General features: G+C 39.2%; 1 protein-coding gene across 2 annotated transcripts in view; it reads right to left on the bottom strand.

Moving 5' to 3' along the window:
- Window positions 1-16,251, bottom strand: part of ITPK1 (inositol-tetrakisphosphate 1-kinase) — a 129,485-nt gene extending 113,234 nt beyond the window's left edge. The window contains exon 1 of one of the 2 annotated variants that reach the window (XM_026713311.2): window positions 15,379-16,251. In XM_026713311.2, the coding sequence (XP_026569096.1) occupies window positions 15,379-15,473 (95 nt within the window). In that variant the 5' untranslated portion in view covers window positions 15,474-16,251. The remainder of the gene's footprint in view (window positions 1-15,378) is intronic. The other variant, XM_026713303.2, reaches the window with a different exon arrangement.
- Between the last annotated feature and the right edge of the window lie 3,975 nt (window positions 16,252-20,226).

Consider the following 20,226-nt stretch of genomic DNA (forward strand, 5'->3'; position numbering starts at 1 on the left):
CCAGCCCGGATTTCCAAAAAGAAATAAAAGGAGTAGTGAAGAACCCCAAGGAGAGCTTGCTGGTTTGGCTTAGCCATGGCTTTCCAAGAGAGAGAGAAGAGACACAGAGACAGAGAGAGCACAAGAGAGATACATAGACAGACTGTGGGGGAAAACTGGCTGTTGGGCCAACATCTTTAGTGAGGGCTTTCTCCAAGCCTGACCCCAGGAGTGAGTGTATGAGTTTCGGCGAGGCCAGCTCCCTTTTCCTGCTGCTCTGAACTTCTTAAAGCCATGGCTGGGTGCAGTGGGCCCATCCCCCTTTCTGAAATCCCATCCTCCCAGATCCCATTCCCACCCCACCAGCGCTCATGTTAACGAGGCCGGCATCAGCCGTGGCTGGGCTAGGCCAGTGTTTCGGGGCGGAAAGCAGGTTGCATGTCTTCCCCAAGCGACCGAGGTACACCCAGCACCAACAAGGGCCAGAAGAAGCTCCAGTAAGAGGGAGGCGTCAGAAAATCAGCCCCAGACACTTCTCCATCCCCCGCTACCACCCTTACCTTCTCAGGCCAGGCGAGAGAGGGGAGGATGAGGGGCGGGGCCAGTCCCAGTGATGGGACAGGGAGCCACAGCAGAGGGCCCAAAGAGCCATGTGCTGCTCTGGAGCCGCGGGTTGCCGACACCCAAATTAGATGAACCAGCTATTGGAAGAAAAAGCCTCTTGTTTTTCCCATCTTAGAGTTAATCCTGTCATGAAAGCAGGAAGGAGACATTCTGTGTGTTGTTTCTAGCCTGGTCCTTATTTTTATTGCCCTGCTTAAATGTTTTCAGAAACTGCCTCTGCCTTAAGTCTTGTTACATTGTAACACCTAATGGTATTTTTTTTTCTTTGCTGGTACTTTTATTAGGGGTTTGGCTTTCTTAAAGAGGAAGAGCTGTTTTAAACTTTTTACACTGCTTTACTGGTTCCTGGCACTGTCCTTTTGGGGTGTACTTCCAAGAGGCAAGATGCAAGCTTGGCAATGATTTCTTTTACTGCTTTTCTGAGAACATGTGGTCTTTCCTTAAATCTGGATGATTTCCTTAAGATATCTTGTGAGTTGAGTGAGACCAGCCGGTATCTTTAAGTTGTGCATATGGTTCTAGGGATTGCTACTCCTGGGTGGGAAAGGGTGCTTTGTCAGTTCACTGAGCACAGGAGTCTGTCTATGGGGATTCTTCAGTCATCCAGATCATGGCTATCCCAAAGGTGCTTTTTTCAAGAAGCAACTGGACTTTCTTGGTTTCCAGAAAGTCCAGTTGCCCCTTGAAAAAGCACCTTTGGAACAGTAGTCCCTTGCATTGCTTCAGAGTGGCCAAGACACATGATTGCTCACTGATAGTAAGATTTTTTTAAAAAAAGGAGTTAGGGGTGTGGATTCTCTGTCCAATTCATTTTAGTTTTCTCTCTTGATAATAAGGCTTAGTAACATGGCATCAGGCTTGAAGTTTATTTAGATATCTGTGGCATGTACTAATGTTGTGATCCTGACAAGCTTGCTAGGGCAGAGACTTGAACCTGGGTCCCCTATATACTTTGTTAATTTGTCTCTTTAACTTGGCATTTTTTAGCCCAAGTGTGCCTACCCACTTTCGGGAGAGCTTAAATGAACTCTCTACTAAAGGGTTTCACTTTATGAGCAACATTTGGCTGCTGATAGTTACTGTTGCATTTTAACTATTTTAATTCCTCAAGGTGTTCTGGCACCCTGCCTGATTTGTAACTCTGGATTGCAGGTATTGCTGATGAAAAGGAAAATATTTGGACAGTATGATTTAGGTTTCCATGATGGCTGGGATTGATCTTCAGTGTGTATTCCATTTCTAATCTAATGATTGGTATTTAGGGCAGCTTTTTGCAAGCAAAGAAGCTTTTTGTATTTTGTACAGGTAATCATTTAGTGACCATTCAAAGTTACAGTGGCACTGAAAAAAGTGCCTTATGACCTTTTTTCACACTTATGACTGTTGCAGCATCCCCCCAGTCATGAGGCCGGGCAAGGTAAAGCATCCCTTAAGTTGGCCATGCCCACCCAGCCACGCCTACCTAGTCGGTCATTAGGGCAGTTAGAGAACCAGTTTGAATCCCACAGAGGGAGGCCCCAGACACAACCTGTCCCCTATTTTTATGCTGTTCTTGCATCAGTTCCCAGGAAAATGAAGACCACTTTTCCTGTTCCCATTACATTTTTCAGTCATAGGATCTTGATTAACATTGAGCTGAGTTGATTAAAATCCACTTTCTGCAGACAAGATATACATGGCTTAGTTTCCTTTAAAATCAAGAACTTCAATATTACATGGTCTCTTTCCCACGATGTTGTTGTTACTTCCAATTCTTCAAAAAAGTCTTGCCTATTGATTAGCATCAAGATAAGTGTAGCTGATTCTTTTAGCCTTCCTTTACTTTCTAAAGGAGAAAATTGTACACAAGAAAAGTCAGTAATTTCCTGGAAAGTTCACCCTTAGTAGTGTGTGTCTTCTAACATATGGTAGGGAAATTAAACTCTCTCATTATTATAGTGGGAGAAAATGAACCATGTCCTCTCTCCATAACTCTAATTTAATTACTCCTTAAGAGCTCTATAAATGCCCTAGTTGCATTCTTATGAGTCAATTAGAGGCCTCCAAACTTAGAATATACAAAGCATAGAGGCCAACAGTAGAAATGCTGATTGTAGCAAAGCAAATAAGTAAAATAACTTTCATTTCTATCTGCCAAATACTACAGCAGGTTTGAGAAAATAAACAGATTCAGCAACATGTCTTCTGTATGATTATTGATGTTATTGTACAGCTTATTTTTTCTGGAACAGTGTGACAGAAAGGAAAACTTATTTTAATTTTTGCTTTTATTAAATACAAAAGAAAAAGGAAGGAAGGAGGTAGGTAGGTAAACAAAAATGTACAAGGCACGTATAAATACATATACATACATAAAAGTTCTGTATAAGTATTTGAATGAATAGTAGCCATATTTCATTACTATATGTGATATGTCAGTAAGTGATATTTTACCTTAAGTATTTCTGTGTTGATAGAGGTTCTGAAACTGTGGGCTTTTCCCACATCTAGAGCAACAAGCAGTTTAGAAAGGTATCACAATCTTTTTTTTTTTAAATGCAATCTTGCCCAAGCAAAGTAGTTCTATCAGCACCTGCTCTCAATTTGCTTAGACAAGCCTACAACTGGCTTATTCAGGCAAAATAGAAAATAAAGCCAGAGCAAGTTTTAACAGGTAGTTAAATATATGAATCAAGTCTTCTAATAAGTCAATTATTTATTCATGGAGGGCTCCACAAATTCAATTATAATTTAGGGAACCACAGACTAACCAACTTTGCAAACTCCCTGTATTATGGAAGAAAAATGATCAATACTTCTGAGAGAAAACAAGGTATTCAGGTTTCAACCCTAGGCAGATGCTAGAAAGGAACTTAAAGACAGCTCTGAACAGGTAAAAACATACATCTTAATACTGTAGATCTCTGCACACATAGTTGAGCTTTGAATGTCTACTGTTGGACACAATTTCTACATAAACTTACACAATGGTTTCTTATACAATATTACCTTTCCCTGGTTCTTCCTTCATCTCATGTGCTACAATCCACATACCAAAATGACTGGAACTCTTATTCAGACACCATTCTGTACAATGCACAAAATGAGCTGGGTCCCACAATATTCTCTAATCTAATGAGTTAGGAAAACATAATAATTAGCTGATAAACCTGGACAGTTTCTATACTCCCCCCTCCCCAATGAGTCTAGGTACTTAACAGAAAGTTAACATAAGAAAGAAATCAAGGGCATGAATTTAACACACCTGTTTGCTTATCACTTATTTTCAATTTGGATTATTTATTCTTGTATCCTATTGCTGTCAAGTTTCAAACTTGGCACAAATGAAATTAAATACTCTGAATGCTCTGCATCTATCAGAGGTAAGGAAAACATAGAGACAAGGCAATTGTCTCTATGTAATAACAAGTATCTCTGGGAGAGTTAGTCAATAAAATAATATTAGGCTGTTACTTTTTAACTTTAAGGAAGAAAATATATTACAGGAAAAGGGTTATGTGCCAGATCTCTCATGAAACAATGCCCTTTGTGCAACTGTGTACGTTAAAGGCAACAGGCTAATAAGGAAGTAACTGCTTCAGAGTAAGCAGAAAAGAGCAATGAGCAAATGAGTGCAAAGTTAGTAAGTTTTGCTTGCGCCATAACTTCCTGTTACCACAATGCAGTAGTAGCACTGGAAGACTGAATGGAGACATTAAAATTGTAGTCAATTTGTCCTTAATAGGAAACAGAGAACTATGTACCAATTTAATGCCATTGAATAACAATACTATTTATTTTCTTCAATGGATGGAAGCTATTGGTTAGGGTGTTGGCAAATTTATTTCACTTGCTGGAAGCACAATTGCTTTACTTATAGAACTGATACAAAGTTTAAGATAAATATGTAACTGCTATGATCTAATATTTTTAATGTATTAAATAAAGATCCTCTTCTTATAAACCCAAAGTTTCTCAGTGTACAATAGAACCCATGTAATAGTAACAGGTACACATTTATTTTGACCTATCTACCCAGATCAATTGACATATGCTGCAAGAGAAAAATCAGGTTCTTAAAGAGATTATTTCTCAGAAAGAAATGAGAAAAGAGCTATTATCTAAGATCAATACTCCACCTACCCACAAGAGTTAATAGGGGCCAATGGTCCAACAAAAATTTAGAGAACAAGTTGAATTCTAGCTAAAATATTAGGTAAAGGTAAAAGTTCTCCTCGCACATACATGCCAGTCGTTTCTGGCTCTAGGGGGTGGTGCTCACATCCGTTATAAAGCCAAAGAACCAGCGCTGTCCAAAGACATCTCCATGGTCATGTGGCCATGACTAAATGCTAAAGGCACACAGAACGCTGTTACCTTCCCACCAAAGTGGTCTCTATTTTTTCTACTTGTATTTTTACATGCTTTTGAACTGCTAGGTTGGCAGAAGCTGGGACAAGTAACAGGAGCGCACTCCGTTACGTGGTGCTAGGGATTCAAACCGCTGAATGGCTAAGATATTACTGCAGACTAATTCTGTTGACTGCCAACAGTTCTGCAGTTCAGTTCTCACTGGCTCAAGGTTGCCTCAGCCTTCTATCCTTCCGAGGTCAGTAAAATGAGAACCCAGATTGTTGGGGGCAAAATGCTTACTCTGTAAACAGCTCAGAGAGGGCTGTAAATGACTCATCCTTCCAGGCTGGCATACACTCAATATAAGCAATATCTCCAAAAGGAGCTGCTGGTGCTACTTTTCCTTGCTTTGGGAATTTTGGCCACTGAATACTATAACAGCGTATGGTATATAGATATGTTTCCCCAAAACTGAATTTGCAGCCCCAAAATACATTTCATGAAACCCCAGTTATTCTGGGTGTGCTGAAGATGACGTACTCTGAAAAATCAAATTCTAAACACAAAAATAAGTTTGGGGAACTAAATTATTAGTTTGGCACAGTCATATGGTACATAATCAATAAATATTTCATAAAATAGTTTCTCTTATAATTTTATAATTGGGCAAATCATTTACTAGCAACCATCAGCGTGTTAATAAGTGACAATATTAGATATGACAGAATCAATCTTGGATACTTCTCAAGGATAAGAATGTCATTAACCGTGAAGAACTATATTGAACTCCAACAAATCTGAAGATGCACTGTGATTCCACTTTTGAAAAGAATAAAATTTGCCTTTCATTTATGTAGAAAAGATTAAAATATTTAAAACAATACACCAAACTTCAGCTACTTTATTTCAAAACAGAAAACTAGCAACCTATTTCCCCTGCCCAACTATGTGGATAAAAAAATAAGTCAAATTATTTCAAAAACAAAATATCCCAAGTATAACTAGCTGTCAATTTGATTAACGAACCCGTCTGTATGACAGCTGTAGGACTAGCTAAATAATTACAGTCTCACCCAATTTTCTTCATTCTTAGTGAAGCTATCTCAAAGGGCAACTGCTTGTCATTTTCTTAAGAAGCAGTTACTAGTTACTGAGGTTTCATAAAGACATAAAACTGGTATGCGTCACTTTAGCCACTGTTTATCCATGTTTTTCAGAATAAACCACAACCTAATGAGTGTGCATAGCATGCTAAACCATTAACTACTACCAACCACATTGCCAAGCAAGTATATTAAACCATAAACAAACAAATCATGTTTGTATGTGTGAACCAAGCCAAAGATTTAATGGGACATAAAAGTTATAGGATTTTCTCCCTTATCAATTATTTTCAGAAAGTTAATATACAGGCAATCCTAAAGCGCTTATGCACAGATTAGCAAGTTTCCTAGATTTTCAGACAGGAGCCATTCCTGACCAATGACATAAGTTGACCTTGGCACTTTTAATATGTGTTTCACCACATAGTTCTGGCATGTTTCTGCTAACAGAGCAATTATCAACTTGATGTCCATGCAAAATAATCAGTAGTATCAGACATACTACTTTCCTATGTCCTTTTAATGACAAGTAAGAAACATTTAGTTTCTACTCATCAATCAATAGTATCAGGAGATACTGGTAGTATACAAGCTTTCTTGCATACACAAGCATTACTTTTTAGGCTTTTTCATGTTAAGTGTTAAGGGGAACAAAAAAAATCAAGCACAATTCTATTCAATTTACTTAACAAACACTGCATTAAAAATGCAGTTCAGTCAAATCATAATTGCAGGTCATCTTCCATAGGGACTTGTAAAAAACTGTGGCAATTAAGGACAAAATTTATAGTCCACTTTCTCTGCAGCAGAAGCTATTCTGTCATTCTATAAGTGACATACTTTAGTACCCCCGAGTCTGTCCTTAAAATATGCACTATTTCTGCAAAATATTTCCTACTTATAGTGCCTCAAAATTATACAAAAAATGGGGGAGGGAGGGAATCCTTTTCAAAAACTGGTGTAACAAGAATAGTTGTCTTTCAATTAATTTTTATTGTTGTTCCGTCCTTGGTAAGACTAAAACATGGTAAAATGTAAGTAATGTTTTGTTAGGGCAAATTTATTTTCTCATAGTCCAAGAGAGCTCCACATACTATAAAATGTCTGTTAAATAAAGAAGGGCTACAAGAATCAACACCCCCTACAGCACTTTTGTATTTTCCTTCATACATGAAATATTGCTCACTATCTTTATAATAATTTAATATTTATATTAGCTTAAAAGGTACTAAATGAGAAACATATGAGTCCACTGCTAATTGAAATATTTAATGAATAAATAAGAACAGATTGGGGTCATGCAACATTTTACACCAAAACTTTAAAAATGGCATTTCAAGGCCTGGCATAATGTACAAATCACATGTGTATAGGTAGTCCTCGTCACAGGACTGCAATGGAGCCTGTTCATTATGGGTCATGACAGCTGTTAAGTAAGATGGCCTTGCTTTGACAATGCACACTTGCTGCTGTCCCTGATGAGGCCGCTAAACACACAAGTCATTAAGCTGAGCACAGGGAACCTCAAGGTGAAGAAGGCCCTGGGAGACCTAGCATAGGCCCAGGCCTGCCTGCCCTAGGCCTCCCAATGCCTCCACAAGAACTACTAGAATATTATAAGGAAAAATAATAGAATCTTAAAAGTATGATTAGAGATTCCCTCTCCTGTCTTATATCAAAGAAAATCAAGGCAAGGCAATCTTGGGTTTCTTTCCTGCTCACTCCTCCTCCCTTCAGGTTCACTTAAGCTGGTGTTTATGAAATGACTTTCAATAGCTTTCATTGAACTCTCTTGCCTTTTTCCCAGTGGCAAAAAAGAAGTCTAAAAACTTATTTCTTGACCAAAGTTTTCTTGGTGTTTCTGTCGAATAGTAATCCAAGCATCATCTATGAATTTGCCTACTCGGAATGTTTCTGTGTGAAGAGACAGGCAGGAATAGGTGACGTTCAATGGGAAAAAAAGGAACAGCTTAGGTAAGCATTTTAGGAGAAGATTTGCAGATAACAAAAGAATTAGCTTCCCTACATATACAGATTCTCTTTTGCAATGCCACCTTGCATTCCAATTATGTGGTTGATTCTATTTAGAAAATATGCAATAATGAATGAATATGGCAAAGTCTATAGTCTAGAGGTAACCCAAGCAACAATCTCACTTCCCCAATTCTGTTTATCTGTTTAAATATTCAGGTCAATTAGAATGACACATACGCATACAGAAATCACAGAAGGCATAAACTAGCTTGAGGAGAAAAATGAGAAAATGAATGGAAAGAAAATCATTGTTGTCATGAGTTAAATGAAGAGACAACCACATAAGACCATCTAAGACAGTGAAAAGAGCTCTAATACAAAAATTTTCCTGACTAGAAAACATTACAATTATCTTAGTGCTTTAAATAAAGCTTAGCTAATCAAGATACCAACAATATTTAATAGAATTCATTTTTGTTTTTAATACAAACATTGAACAAATCAAATTAAAACCTAGATTTCTCAGGATTTTAGAACTTCATTAGAATAGTTGGTTATCCCTTCTACTGAAAATATTTGATTATTACAAAGCAGCATGTCATTAAATGTGCTTAATATTAACTTTGGAATCTAAAGTAAACTCTTAGTTGGCACTAGGCAAAGATCTAACAAAGAAATATTAAAACTCTACAATTCTTAGTTTATCAAAGTTCCTGGAAGATGTACAATATACTTCATTACTTTTTAAATAGGTGATTAATGTCCCAGTATAAACATATTTTATATTTGGATCATCTCTTATGCTAGTATATCTAATGGTCTATGCCAGGGGTGTCAAACTAAAGGCCCACGGGTCAGATGTGGGCCACAGGGTGCTTAGATACAGCCAGCAGGGCCGGGCTGGAAATAGCAGAAGACTGGCCCACAATGCCTCTGCTAGTGACATAGGGGAGTAGGCAACCCACATTTGGCCCATTTTTAGCCTGGACGCCTTCTGCAGCACCCTGCCAGCCAAAACGGGACGTGGGGGGCCTCAGGTGTCCCCCAACCCATTTTGGCCAGCAGAGTACTGCAGCAGGCATCCATCCTGTCTCTTCCTGCCCCCTCCCCCGACGACAACTACAATGCTGATCTGGCCCTCCAAGAAATCCAGTTTGACAGCCCTGGTCTATGCTCAATACTAACAGTGTTTAATTAAATTTAACTTAAATTAGATGCCCTATTTAATTTTTTAAAAATGGAAGTGTGGATTAAATTCATTCTCCATGAAATAATTACCCTACCTCATCTATAAGGAAAAATTCGCAGATTCAGCAAGTATCTTCCTGTTTGCTCCAGTGGAAGGCAGAAATATATGAAATACCACCTTATTACTGTCCTGCTTCCAATTCTTGAAGTATGGTAAAGGAAAAAGTTTCCCCTGTCCAGTTGTGTCTGACTCTAGGGGGCAGTACACATCTCCATTTCTTAGCCAAGGGAGCCAGAGTTGTCTGAAGACGTTTCCGTGGTTATGTGGCCAAGGCGCATGGAACACTGTTACCTTCCCACCAAAGTAATACCTATTTATCTACTTGCATTTGCATGCTTTTGAACTGCTAGGTGGGCAGAAGCTGGGGCAAGTAACGGGAGCTCACCTGTCTCATAGCGCTCATGTCTTGAACCCAGGTTGTCAGCTTTCCAGCTGACAAGCTCCGAATCTTTAACTGATGAGCCATTGCACCCCCATTGAAGTACATAATGAGTAACTAACCACATACTTATTAAATATGTACAATGAGTTTATTTTAACTTTTATTTTCAAAAGCACTGATACCATCAAAAGTAAGAGGCAATAAGAGTTCATTCTTTTTTTTTTCTAGGTGTAAACCAATCATGTGACCATCTTGAAAAGGTTCACAGAATTGGATATTAGAAATGTTCAATATTTTAAACAATTGCTCAAATTGTCCAGGCACGGTTTGATTTGTTTGCTACAAATCAAAGTCTACTTTGAAGTCTACTAACCAATGTTCATTAAATTGAAGATAGTGTGTCAAAGATGACATGCCACAATGTTTTGGGTGACACACCAGCATTCATCAACACCCAACAACTATTTGGATTTTTATTAAGGTTTATTATAATATAAAATACAATGAAAATAAAGATTAAAAGAGATGTAAGATATTTTTTAAAAAGGTGGGGGATGCATTGAATTTCAACTATTTCCAAAACAGTGAAATACTATTATAGTCTCTACTTTTGGGATTCCATTTAGTTATAACAAGCCATTTCTATAGCTATACCAGTGGTGGCTAACCTTTTGGGGCTCCTGTGCCAAAAACTGTGCATGTGCTTGCATGCTCGTGTGCCAGCACCCAGAAGGCAATGCGTGCCTCCCCATAACCCCTACACATGCGCGTGCAATCCCACCCCACCCCCACCACCCTCTTACCTGCACTGAGCCTCACAGCTGAGTATGAGACCTTTTTTGGTTTTTCCGAAAAACCAGAAGTGATGAAACAGGGCTAGATTTCAGCCTATAAAGCTTGTAGAAGTCTGAAGAAGCCTTCCTCAAGCGTTTGGGAGGCCGAAAAAGGCCTCAAAACAAGTCGAAAATCAGCTGTGAGGCACGCACATGCACAGTGAGGTAAGTTTGCCTGCAGCTCGCATGCCAGCAGAAATGGCTCTGTGTGCAACCTGTGGCACGTGTGCCATAGGTTCGCCATCACGGAGCTATGCAATTATTCAGTTGAAAGTCTATGTTTTTTATTATTTCGAGCATCAAAACCAGAAACAATTTTCCAATGGAAACAGGACCAAATAAAATCTTTAAAACAATTTACATTGCCATCTCAACCAGATCCGTTCCCCCCCCCGCCATTTTTCCTGTTGTGAGAAATAATATGTATTTTAATTTGCACTTACTAGATTTTCTGCACTGTCATGTATAATAGCAAAATTATTTTAAATTCTTTGACCAACAGCCATAAAGGAAAAAAATTATTCTAATTTTGTGCTTTTTAAAACTCTAAACATTTCTTTAAAATTATCATCTTTATAGTTACAGTCAATTAAAATACTTCATTTAAAAAGGGATTCTTTCAAATTTATCCACTATTGGCTTCCCATTGCTCAAATATTATAAAAAAAGACAGAAAATCCCCTTTTTTCACTTTTGTGTTTTAAACATACATTTTATGTTCTATTATTCTCAACTATTTTTGGCTATATAGCTATTCTCAAAATCACACCCCATTCCTGTGTAATTTGCAGAAGCCACACAAATGGGTTTGCTCTTGTGCAGTCTGTAGACCTTCTGGAAGTCATACAAGAGTGGCATGCTCTCTCCTGACCTCTGGAGTTTCAGAAAAATCAGAGAACAGGGTCTGCTTTTCAATAGGTTTTGGAGGCTGCAGAGGTCATGGAAAAGCACTCTCCGTAGCTGCTTCAAGAACAAAGGTCTAGTGCAACCTGGGGCAGAGCCTTGGGTAGACCACAGAGGTCTATTAACAGAAAGAGGACACCACCCGAACATAAGCATTGTGCCCAGATCCTGGGCTACACTAGGCCATTGGGCAATCATGCCTTGGGATATAGCACAAAGTGGCCTTTTTCAATGGTAGCGGTGATAAATAGGGTGAAAGTCAAGATTCAGACCTAACCTTGGCTTTACCAACTGATGCTGTTCAGGGTGGCATGGAAAGTGGGAAGATAGAGAATTGTTTCTGTTCAGAGGACGCGTGTGGGTGTCTGTGTGTGTGTGTGTGTGAGAGAGAGAGGGGGGGGACCAAAGTCAAGTTTGGTATTTTCTGAATTTTTGACATGCCAAACCCAAAAAATGTGCCATCACTAATCTAGTGAGTGCTGCCAAATTTAAATCTATATATAAGTGGAATATTAACAAGGAAGTTCAGTGTAGTTACATTTTACAGGTCTTAGACCAGCGGTGGGATTCAAATATTTTTACTACTGGTTCTGTAGGCATGGCTTGGTGGGCGTGACAGGGGAAGGATACTGTAAAATCTCCAGTCAGAGGTAGTATTTGCCGGTTCTCTGAACTACTCAAAATTTCCGCTACTGGTTTTCCGGAACTGGTCAGAACCTGCTGAATACCACCTCTGTCTTAGACGCTATTACAAGCAGTGCAAGGAAACAATCAGAAAAAAGAGCTTTTTCCCAAAAACAGAAAGTTCACACAGAGAATTTTTTTAAAGCACTAAGATATACAATAATTGTGATATTATCAAACCATTTTCCAATCTTGACAACTTTAAAATGTGTGGACTTCAACTCCCAGAATTCTCTAGCCAGCATGCTGACTAGGGAACTGTGGGAGTTGAAGTTCACACATCTTAAAGTTGTCTAAAGCTGAGAAATGTGATCTATAGCATAACTAAAGAAAAAAAAAACAAGATGTTGCAAAATATCACACTATTATTATTTAATAAATCAAAAGGAAAATTTGGCAAAGGAATATTAAAGGAAAACAAAGATGTAGGGAAACTAAATTTTATTTTGTTTTCAGTGTAAATCCATGCTTTAATAGACATTTTTTAGAAGAGTCTTAGGAATAGTACCACTGACAAGGCATGAGGCTATCTGAACTAAATACTGTACTTACAAAAAAATTGGAGTTCAAATTAAAGCACACAGAGATTCTATTTCAGTATCTCCTATGAATAAAAGTCCTTCATTTATTAAACTAATTGCCCTATTCAACTGCTTTATTAAGAAGTATTTTCTATTTTTTTTTTAAAAAATTAAAATTTCTGCCTTCCTACAGATTACTAGTCCATCTACTGGGATGACAAAGGAGTTTGAACCTTTCATTTATTTTTTTCCTCTAGCTAGACTTATTTGTCTAACAACCTCCCTCAAACTTCTCTTCTTAAAGTTACACACACACACAGTTTCTGCAACCTTCCTACTGACCTTAATCTATTCAGATTAATTTCAATCTTCTTAAAAGTGTTTTGCCCAAAATTGAACATAGTATTCTAGGTGATATATGATGGACAGAGTAAAATATTTTCTATTAATTGGAAGTATATTTTGCAGTCTAGTGTCAAGTACGCCTTTTTATCTCAGTATTCATCTTAAAACCAATTATAATTTCAAGCTCTTTTCTATAAATTCTGTTGCTGATATTCTAATTGTGTATTAATTTCCCTCTCTTCTCCATAAAAAAAAAGTTCTAAGATTTAACAAAGGCAAATGTAATGTTATTTTCAGTTAATTTCTTCAAATTGTTTTTAACTTTGTTATTTTCTAGGGTAATTATACTATCCCATTTCTAGTAATCTGCAAATTTTATAAGCATACATTTCAGTTCCTCATCCATGACATTAATACATAGTAATAGGCCCCAAACCCAACCTTCTAGCTTGTTCTTGTTTCCTCCAGTTTGAAGCATGAAACAGATAAACACTTTTTCAGTCCCATTTTTAAGGTAATGGGTGATACAGTCCAATATTTTAGGGAGATTAACAAACTGGAAGGATGTTTGTCTCTTCCTTTACTTTCCCTATTAAACAATTAAGAATTCAAATACAACATTTATAGCCAAAAACCATTGGTTAGATTTAGATATACTGAATAGGTTTTATTTTTGTTTATACAAATAACCATATCTGGAAGTACTAACAATCAAAGCTATGTCTGCATAAAATCCATAAAGCCTCAGTTATTATCTGTAGTAAATGTACATTTGCTATTGGTTTTAAGCTAACATTTTTGATTTGCAGAATTTAGCTGATCAAGAAAGATAATAATTTTAGAAAAAAGCAGCAACTACCAGTAATAGGATGTCATAAATAATACCAGCTTTGTTTGGTAACTGCTTGGTACTTAGTCACTTAGATGACATGGGCGGTCCAGAAATGTAATAAATAAACTTACAGTTACAAACTTTCCTATTTAAACCATTCAGAAATTCCCCATATATCCTGTTAACATTACTATCAGTAAGTGGGTGGTTATATGAAAAACCTCAATAGCTTTTGCTATATAGCAAAACAACTAGCTCATTCATCCAGTTACCAGTAAGAACCATTATATTAAGTCCCAACTAGAAACAAAAATATTTCTTAGTTTTATAATTAACAAGGTCTGAAAGCTTGAACTCAAAATAGCCTAGCAGAGCCAGAGGGAGGATGGGAAGGAGCATGGCTTTTGAGTGTTGTAGTACTTAATTGAAAAAAAAAGAATGCTAATCTTTAGGCCTATCTTAGCATATGAATTTAGTACTGCACTTAGGAGGGAAAGAAAAATAACACTGAAAGGATGCAAGATATTTTTGAAAAGAAAAAGGGAAACTGAGGGAGATATGTGTACACAATTATACCACGTTTCTTCAAAAACAGTATTATGGGAAGCCTAATTTTCCAGTTTGTTTACTGATTGTTTCAAAATGAAGGAACCTGTTTTTATGGATCAATTTATATGATATATTTAAATGTGGCAAAGAAAATTCACAAACATCAAAGAAAAAAGGGTGGCTATAACTTTCTTCAGTATGTTATTTCAAACATGCACTGCCTACAATGAATGCACTTTACATCACTCCTAAAGCTTCACGTTATGCAGGTAGTCTTCAACTTACAATTTAATGGCTGTTCAAAGTTACAACAGTGCTGAAAAAAAGACTTGACTGTTTTTCACACTTACGTCCCTTACAACATCCCCACAGTCATATGATTAAAATTTGGTTGCTTAGCAAATGACTCATATTTATGAGAGTTGTAGTGTCTCAGGGCAAGGTTATCACCTTTTGCAGCCTTCTGACAAGCAAAATCAATGAGGAAGCCAGGTTCAACCATATTAACTTCACAACTGTAGTGATCCACTTAACAATTGTATCAAGAAAGATTATATAAAACGGGACAAAATTCACTTAACTAATGTTTCACTTGGCAACAGAAATTGTGGACTCAATCATGGACTTAAGTGGAGGAGCCAATCTGTTAGTTCCATCAAGTGAAACCAATGAAAACTGAAAGCTTTTCACATTCTCCCTGGATCTTTTTCTTAATAAACTGGCATTTTTCACACAGCTGAAAGCCCCAAGTGACAATCATTAAGTTCTCCAGCCAACCTGCTTCAAAACTATGCTGGCTGGGGATTACAGAAGTTCAACCCAGGTGGAATTTATGCACACCTTAGTCTTGATAGTTAGAAAAGGCAGGTATCCTTTTTTTTTTTCGAGTCTCATAACTAGGTGGCATCCAAATGTGTTAAATAGATAATTAAGTACAGTATTTATCCAAGACAGAAACAACTGGAATACCAACTTTCCCGGAGCCCTGGAGGAAGGGCAGTGAGTTCTCACCCAAACAACCCCACATACCCTCCCCCAACCAACTAATCTAAGATTGCCAATCCTTACCTGCAAAGATCTGCAAAGGCTTGAAAATTGAGCTTCTTGATTTTCTTCTCGCTCAGCCAATAACCGACCCTTTTCCCTTTCAAGAAGGTCTGCATCTTGTTGCCCCCCCCTTCAGCAGAGCATGCCCTTCTTCTGAAAAGAGAAGAACTGGGAAGGATTCTCCCCCTCCCTCTCGCCAAGGATGCCGACACCTTACTCCGAAGTAATTGCGGCCGTTAAGAGGACGCCCGTTTTCGGTTTCCAAAAAAAACCCCACCAAAACAAAAAAGCTTGGAACTAGGGAAAAGGCGACGAGGGGGCCCAGCTCTTCAGCATTTCACCCAGAGGCGGCTTTGAGGGGAAAGCACCGCAAGGCTCGGCCGGAGCGGCGAGGTAGGGATGGAAGAGAAGAGGAACCTCTCAGCAGCCATCAGGAAACTTCCTCAACGCCACCGACGGGCATGGCCGAGGCGGGCAGGCAAAAAGGAGCGAGCCGAGGGCGGTCGAGCGAGCAGCAGCAGCAGCAGCAGCAGCAAGTTCGGTGCAACCCTTTTCTGCAGGCCCTCCGAGAGGCTCGGCGAATCCGGAAAGGTTCCGAGCCGGCGGGAAGGTGCCTCCGGCGGAGGGAGAGCTTTCTCTTTCCTCCCGCCCGGGTGAGGGAATAGATAGGAGGGTAGCGACGGCGCGGCTGGGCTTTTTGGGTGGTGGGGGAAACCGCCGTCTGAGGCGGAGGCGGCGGCACTTCAGAGTTTATAAGCCAGAGCCCCGGCTGGGTTGGGCCGGGCTGGGTTGGGCGACGAAAGGGGCGAATCGAAGCAGCTCCTTCCTCTGGAGCTCTCGCAGCCTTTCAGAGCTCCATTTGCCCGCTATTCTCTGCCGCCTCTACTTCCTCCTCCTCCCGCCTCCGCCGCCGGTCTCCTCCTCTCTCCACCTCCGACACCGAGGGGAGGGGGCTCAAGAACACACCCTCCTCGCCGCCGCCGCCGCCGCCGCTGCTATGGCACCCGCGTGCGGAGGCGCTTGCCCGCGGAAGGCACCGCCGCCTTTCCCTCTCCCTGCGCAGGAGCGGCGGCGGCTCTTACTGTAGCCTCCGCGGGAAAGGAGCGGGGGTGGCTGGGTGGGGGTGGGGGCAATCGAAGTTCGCCTGCCGGGTTTTGGAGGCTGCGGGGAGCGAGGTTGTTGATTTCGGCGAGCTGATCCCCCTTAGCGTGGCTGCTGGCTTACTCGGAAGAGAGCCCCTTGGATGAACTCCCGCGTGAAGGAAATTAGAGCCTTTAATAATAATAATAATAATAATAGCAAAAAAACAACAACACCCGCACTGCTTCCTGGGGCTTGGAGTGCTAAAGGCGTGAGGCAGCTGTTCCGCGAATCACCCATTAAAAGGTTTTATTTGGGGGGAAGAAAGGAAAGGGCGAGGGGGGGGGGTTGGGAGAAGAAAACCGTGGATAAAAGACGGAAAGGCTCCCCAAGAAGGATGGTCTCATCTAGACTTTGGGACCAGCTGCGTCAATAGGACAACAAAAATCCTGGTATGGAAGGAAAAAAAATGGGGTGCCTTCTCTAATCCACATTTTTCAGATTGGGCTGGACAGGTTCAGGTTCCCTACTCCCTTGTCTTTGTAGCATAGGAAACCTGTTTGTCTTAATAGTGTTGCAAATAAGAGCGTTCTGATACAATCCAGAAAAGCCATCCTTCATCGTTTTCTGAAAACAAGAGGTAAAGAGGCAGAGAATTCAACCTTAAATTCCCTTTCCTTTTAAGACTGTGCAGGGATAAGCACAAGTGGCTGGCATTGTCAGGGACATGGCTATAGGGCAGGCTAAGGATCCGACCATTTATTGCCTTTTGGCCCTAGGGAAGAGCAAAGACAAGGACAAGAGAAAAATATGCCACTGGTTGTGCTTTATCTTTGCTTCTTGTCTTCCTGCCCTCCGTCCCATGCACGCACCTTTTTAAGTTTTGTGCATTACATAAAACAATCTTCTCAAATCTAATGTCGTTCAGTAGCTTTGGATTACACCTCATACAAATCTACGCATCATGGTTGGAGGTTTATAGTCCAAGACACCTGAAGGGCACCATGATAGACAAGTCTAAGATTACAACTGACTTTAGGTATGACTGTAACCCATCATTTGCTTAAATATGACTTAGTGGATAAAAATTGGCTGATTTCCTATCACAAGCTAAGTAGTTACAGTAACTGAGTTCACACATTTGAGCATGTCAAAAGTAAACTCATCCACATTATGACTAAATTTGATGTGTGACTCCAACCAGAAGGTCACTAAATTATGCCAGAGCTGACAAATTTGGTATAAATCCCAGTTCCAGATCTCCAAAACAATGGTTATTTTGAGGTGAAACATTATAACAAAAAAAACTTTGCTTCAAATTCAAATATACTGGGGGATAAAATGATGATGTCTGTGTAGCCAACAAATTCCAAGCTTTATAATTTAAGGTATCATATAACACAGAGTGCTTCCCTTGTGTCATTTGGCCAGGCCACGTGTATCTAGGACCTTGGACTTTCTAGCCACATTTGCTGGGTGGAGGGAACAATCCTGTAACAGTTATTATATGTTATATATTATATAATGTAAGCAGGAGGCAATCATTATAAAAGCATATAATTTTGCAAAGCCTCTCTATTATACCATTCTTTTATTTATTTGAAAATATATGCTTGGACTAGGCCAAAAGCCAAAAATAAGCAAGCATATGCCCAAATTCAATTCAGAATGAATTGTTGGGATTTTTTGAACCCACAATTATTATCAAACAGTAGTTAGTATGTTTAATTAACAATTTTTGCTTAACCATAGTTTTTCCTTGTAGACATAAATTTCTGAACCTGAGCCAAACCTATCTGAATATATTCTCACTTCATGTTTCTTGGGCAAAATGTATGATAAGGTAATAAATACACTCTCACATGATAGAATAAAAAGTGAAAAAGTATACAAAGCCATTTTTAGATAGTCATATATGCACAGTTTTTTAAAAAAAAAACTAGCCTGGAACATCTGATCAAGGAAATCAAAGAAGAAAGTGAGAATGTTGGCCTCTACAAACATCTACAAACATCAGACTGCAGTGCGATGATGAACATGAGCCGAATGTGGAAAAGCAAGACATTAGTGTGGCAACAAAATGTGGCTTAGTCCAGTCTAGTGTGTTTTCCATAGCCACCTATGATTGTGAAAATTGGACATTAAAAAAACAAGACAGGAAGAAAAGTGACTTGTGTGAACTATGGTGGTTGAAGAAGGATCCTGTTACCTTGGATAGCAAAGTTGACTAACACACACATACCGGAGAGCGTCAGACATGTCACTGGAAGGCAGAATCATAAAACTGTGTCTAACTTATTTTGGCCATGTTGTGGGGGAATTCTGAAAGTAATTATGTTCAGAAGAGTTAGTGGTAAAAGGAAATCAGCTGCCAAAGAACACAGTGGCTGGACACCATCAAAGCTGATACCAGTCAGAGCATAGAAAAATTCAAAGAAGTAATGCAAGATTGGAAGATGTGGAGAGTCCTGGCCCATAGATTCACTAAGAGTAGAACATGGCTAAATGGAGAACATCATCATGTTGGTAAAAATAAAATATTATAATATTATAAAGTTCAAAAATGTGCAAAATATAATAAAAATGTGCCAGTTTGGAAATGTTTGCACATTTTGATGCAAAATAATTCACAAACTGGAAGAGCAAAAAGACCAAATAAATAGCTCTGAAGTCAGGAAACTGGGTGAAATCAAAACTACAAAATGTGTATTTCTATACCATTAGTGTTTCTTCTCCCTCTAATACCTTACTAAATAGTTTGAAGCCAATCTGCTTTCATCTTCACTTCTGTCAATCTCAACATGCAGAGAACACCGTGAACCAATCAGTGCTCATCCTTTCCCTTCAGCAAACTAACAAGAAACACATCATTCAATTGGTATCATGTCCCCTGAGCTGTCATGACCATGAAATAACAAAAGTCCATTCTTTCCACACAAAAATTGCTATGGTTTATGAAATTTGTCTCATAATTTTCCCTCAAAATTGCAGAGGCTGTGGTGGGGGATATCATCCAAAAGATGATTAATTGTAAAAAATGGCTTGAAAAGCCCCTCCCCCAAGCTTCCTAGCTGTCTTGGCACTATTTCTTTGTTATACTTGGTCTTTGGATTTGCAGAAATGAAATTATAGCCTATCAATACATTTTAACTTAGGCATTTTTCATAATGGTTATGAAAATTGCATGTCATAATGGCTGGATTGGTGTTTGAGAAAGATAAGCGGTGAAGTCCCTGGAAGCTCCAGGAATCAGATATTGGGTATCTGGATGATGTGGGTGGGCACGGTGGAGAAAAGGAACAATAATAATGACTGGATCTAGGAGGAGGAGTGAGGCAAATATTCCTGCAAAAAAATGGCTCACCCTCACATCTGCAGGTACTATAGTTACTGTAAACAAAAGTAAAAACAAAAGCACTTCTCCCCCCACCTCAAAATGACATTGTGGCAGGTCCAAAGAGGTACAAGATAGTGGTTGCAGGAGTGCCCAATTTCACCTATCCTTATTTCCACCTGTTTCAATGGTCATGCTGCTAGCATGAAACTGTTTGGAATTCACCTCCACTTTGACCTTGAGACAGCCAATATCTTTCTCAGCGCTCTAATTAATAAGCATAGATAATTGACTTTTTTATTGAAAGATTGCTCAGTTGGGACTTGGAGAATTAAAGTATATGCCAATAAAATAGGAAGCAAGCCCTAACAATTGGTTTCTGTTGAACCTGCCCAGCCCCCTTTAACTTTCCCCTCATCCACACACTTTTTCCCCATAATCAGACAAGTAGAGGA

This window comes from Pseudonaja textilis, chromosome 1 (assembly GCF_049901715.1).
Source record: "Pseudonaja textilis isolate UNSWEBS1 chromosome 1, rPseTex1.2, whole genome shotgun sequence".
NCBI lineage: Eukaryota > Metazoa > Chordata > Lepidosauria > Squamata > Elapidae > Pseudonaja > Pseudonaja textilis.